The 3,595-nt window shown below is 35.5% G+C and overlaps 1 protein-coding gene across 1 annotated transcript; it reads left to right on the top strand.

Moving 5' to 3' along the window:
• Positions 1–505: 505 nt before the first annotated feature.
• On the top strand, positions 506–3,305 carry mrps16 (mitochondrial ribosomal protein S16). Its single transcript, XM_010791782.1, has 4 exons — positions 506–685; positions 927–957; positions 2,216–2,482; positions 2,803–3,305. The coding sequence occupies exons 2-4, from the start codon at positions 945–947 to the stop codon at positions 2,931–2,933; spliced, it is 411 nt and encodes a 136-aa protein (XP_010790084.1). The 5' UTR covers positions 506–685; positions 927–944; the 3' UTR covers positions 2,934–3,305.
• The last annotated feature ends 290 nt before the right edge of the window (positions 3,306–3,595 follow it).

Below are 3,595 nucleotides of genomic sequence, written 5' to 3'. Positions count from 1 at the left end.
CGACCTACAATATGTTATCATATTATCTTTGGTTAAGCAGTGTTGTATTTAAATTGAAGAACACGTTTACCACTAGTATGACTATAGTAAAAACATTGCAAGGAAATGTCATGTTAAGATTTCCCAAATTGCGATCAATAAAGTTCTATCTTATTTTATCTTCTCTTATATGATATTTCCATGACAGCAGATGGTCTATAATTATAGCCCAGTATTTGTATGAAAGAAGCTTGTTGTTTTCAGCATTATCATTATCATGATGGTGATTATACAATGATTATACAATGATTATAATCATTATAACAATATAATGATTGGATGATATATGGTGAAACCAATGTCAATGTGAGATTGGATACTTTTTCCAATTTGAGGGATATTTTCAAGGCTGAGATAAATTATTTAAAAGTATTTTCATTGTTTCATTGACATATTTCACTCTGAAGCAAAAGCGTTCACGTCAAGCGTCCTTAGTTTAGAGAAGTGCAACACCGCCATCTGGTGTCAATGCAATGACGTTGAGGCCACTACGTCACTTCCTGTTTAAACATGGCGGCCCCCTGACAAATGTCACACTGCTCTTCTGCTGCTGAAAACATAGAGTTGTTAACGTTGATCTAGCGATTTAAAAAAAGGGACCGACATTTAGGAACATTTTGCTTTACTTCGTTCAACATCCGTTGAGGTATGTTGTTCATTCTTTGATTATTTTTAAACTACGTAGTGTTGAAACAGGAGACGCTCTTTGCTGTAAAAGTTAGCTTTTAGCAACACCTACATAACGTTAGCCCTACTGTAGAAATACATGATGTTTCAGACTAATCGGATATGTAATTAATGTATGACAGTATCAGACTGATTGCTGGCATTGTTTAGAAACATAGTTTATACACATTGGTTTAAAGGTAACTTTTCGTTTGTTGCAGGATATTCCAGCCAACACCATGGTTCATTTATGTGAGTATACAGTGTGAACAGGCTCTTCATGATGTCTTTAATGTTTTTTTCTTGTGGCAGCAGGGCCTGGGGCTGGATTTCAGCAACACAAGCAATCATAACATGTGGGATAGGTGTAGTCACATAAATAGAAAGAGAATCAGCAGAGATAAGATAAGACTTTATTTATCGAGACGGTACTTGTTGTGCAAGTTACAAATATTGTGTTATTAGAAATTGAAGTAATTTGTCACACTTAAATGTCAGAATGTCATATGGGATTTACTTTAGGCATGATTTAAAAATGTGTCAGTACAAAATTGAAGGTATACTAAAATGCAATATGGTCATATGACATGGAAAGTTGAAAATGTAGAATTGCTTAATTTCTTAATAGAAATACTCTTCTAAAATAGAAAAAGATCAAATCAAAAACGTTTTTGTGTAATTTGTCCAGTGTAGTTATAGCATGGTATAGATTTGGAGTCAATAGGTAACATGAAGCAAAACAAATTACATAAATGAGAAGGGTGGCTTAAATCCAATAAAAAGAGGTGTGCTCTACTTACCCAGTGAAGTAATGTAATGCTGCATTGATTTGTAGTTATTTGGCAGCTATTTAAAGGACATTTGCCTTCTTAATAAAGAAACTGCTGGATGTTCATAACATATTCACAAAATAGAAAAAGCCCTAAAATCGTATTAAAACAGGTGTGTCTCACTTGTCCAGTGTTGTGTATATAGTATAGTATAGTATAGTAGTATAGATTTTGGAGTCGATAGGTAGCATGACCTTGAAAGTGGTCTTTCATTTAAATATTTTGGTTAAACCAATTAATTATCAGTAATGAAACATGTGTGCCACTTACGATGTTATTTATTTAAAAATAAAATTAGCATAATTTTAAATCATATTTACAAGTTAGCACATAGGTATTGAAAATAACAGTGGTTTTGTGGCATTCAAACTGTAATTTATTGATGATCACTGTGGTAACGAACAAGGGCCTTGGATGTGCGCTAACTGTCCTCTGACTACGGACAGTGTGTGAACTGAAAAATAAAACAGGAGTGAATGTCTGTTGAATATCCACACTAAAACTAATTGATTTATCACACATACTGTACCTTAACTCAATGGTCGTTTTATGAAGCAGAGTTTTGTGTTCTTCTGATTAGTCTTGCTGTATCCAGAGATATTTGTCTTACATTTAGTCCACCCTATTCACATCAATACTGGTATTTGACAATGCTTGACTGTGCTTATTTCCTTCTGCAGCATCGCTCCTGCTGAAGAAGTATCATGGGGGTTACGTTGTCCTCCGATTTGCTCTTGCAGGCCACAAACAAGCTAACAGACCCTTTTACCGCATTGTGGCAGCTTATAACAAAAGGGCAAGAGATGGTAAATATTTGGAGCAGCTTGGTTCCTACGACCCTCTCCCAAACATCTGCAACGAGAAACTTGTCAGCCTCAACTTCGACCGCATCAAGTACTGGATCGGCTGTGGAGCCCACACTACAAAGCCAGTTGCCAAACTTCTAGGTGTGTATTAACTAAGTGAGCATTCTCTTTAAAGGTGGATCAACACTCCACAATAGTATGTCTGTCTTAGAAGAACCGTGCTGCTCATACTAATTTGTTTGATCAGAAAAGTCCATACATAACTTTTATGAGTGCCTACACCTTTAAGGCCGTACTCATCTAAAAATATATGTCTCTGTGTTGACCCTTTTTTTATGAATTCTTGTTTAGTGTAGTATCTTCTACCTTAAGGAATGACTACTGTCTAGTACTATTATGATTTTAGCAATGTCTCTGCAAGAGATTGTTGGAAAAATTATCGTCTTCTTTTCTCTCCACAGGGTTGGCAGGATTTTTCCCTCTGCACCCGATGACCATAACAGACGCCGAGCGCCAAAGAGCCCAAACCGAATTGACAGCAGCAGGAACAGAGGATGGTCTGCTGGAGGGACGGAAAGAGGCCGAAGTGTGAGATTTAAAGCTTGGGACTGAAAAGAGAGAACTGATCTATTTGTTTCCTTACTTTTTGGGTGGGCTGCTCAGAAAATGTTGTATTTATAGTTGTTTTGATGGCAGCTTTGAAAAATTCATATTCAAACTGATTCTGGATCAAATTAAATAGCTATGGATGATGTTAATGAATGGAATGCTACAACAGACAGTTTGTGAATGTTCTGTTTATTTGACTTCAATAAAGTATTTCAATATTTTGTTTTGGTTTCGGAGAAGTAACAGCTTTTTTCCATCATTCTCTGTCTTAGCACTTTCAAAAGCATTACGGACATTTAGGTTGTTTTGTTTACTTCGAACCTGAATCATAAACTGTTCAATTATTTCTACTTCTTTTGTCTGTGTTCTTTTCTTTGGCCTGTATATATTTGAATGTGCACACATGAATCATTAGTGAACGTCAGTAAATCAATAATGAACGTAATTAATGTCGAAGACAAGAAAAGAAAAGAGGGTGGGTTTGCTGATATGTTTATTGGCCTGCTTTATGGTATTTAGTTCCCCTTTTGGCATAGTAGAAAATTCCCCACCCTTAGACTGAATTGCGTAAAATCGAAACCATTTGTAAAGTAGAAAATGACTCTTACAGAAGTAATTCAATGTTTAACAATAATTTGGGGATTA

The sequence above is a fragment of the Notothenia coriiceps genome, unplaced genomic scaffold, assembly GCF_000735185.1.
Source record: "Notothenia coriiceps isolate Sejong01 unplaced genomic scaffold, NC01 NC01_scaffold00035819, whole genome shotgun sequence".
Taxonomy (NCBI): domain Eukaryota; kingdom Metazoa; phylum Chordata; class Actinopteri; order Perciformes; family Nototheniidae; genus Notothenia; species Notothenia coriiceps.
The sequence above is the reverse complement of the archived record's forward strand: the minus strand, read 5'-3'. Positions and strand labels throughout refer to the sequence as shown.

Bases quoted from the DNA above. Each gene is read 5' to 3' on its own strand.
- mrps16 (XM_010791782.1), top strand. The intron at 2,483-2,802 runs GTGTGTATTAAC...TTCTCTCCACAG, and splicing joins GCCAGTTGCCAAACTTCTAG to GGTTGGCAGGATTTTTCCCT.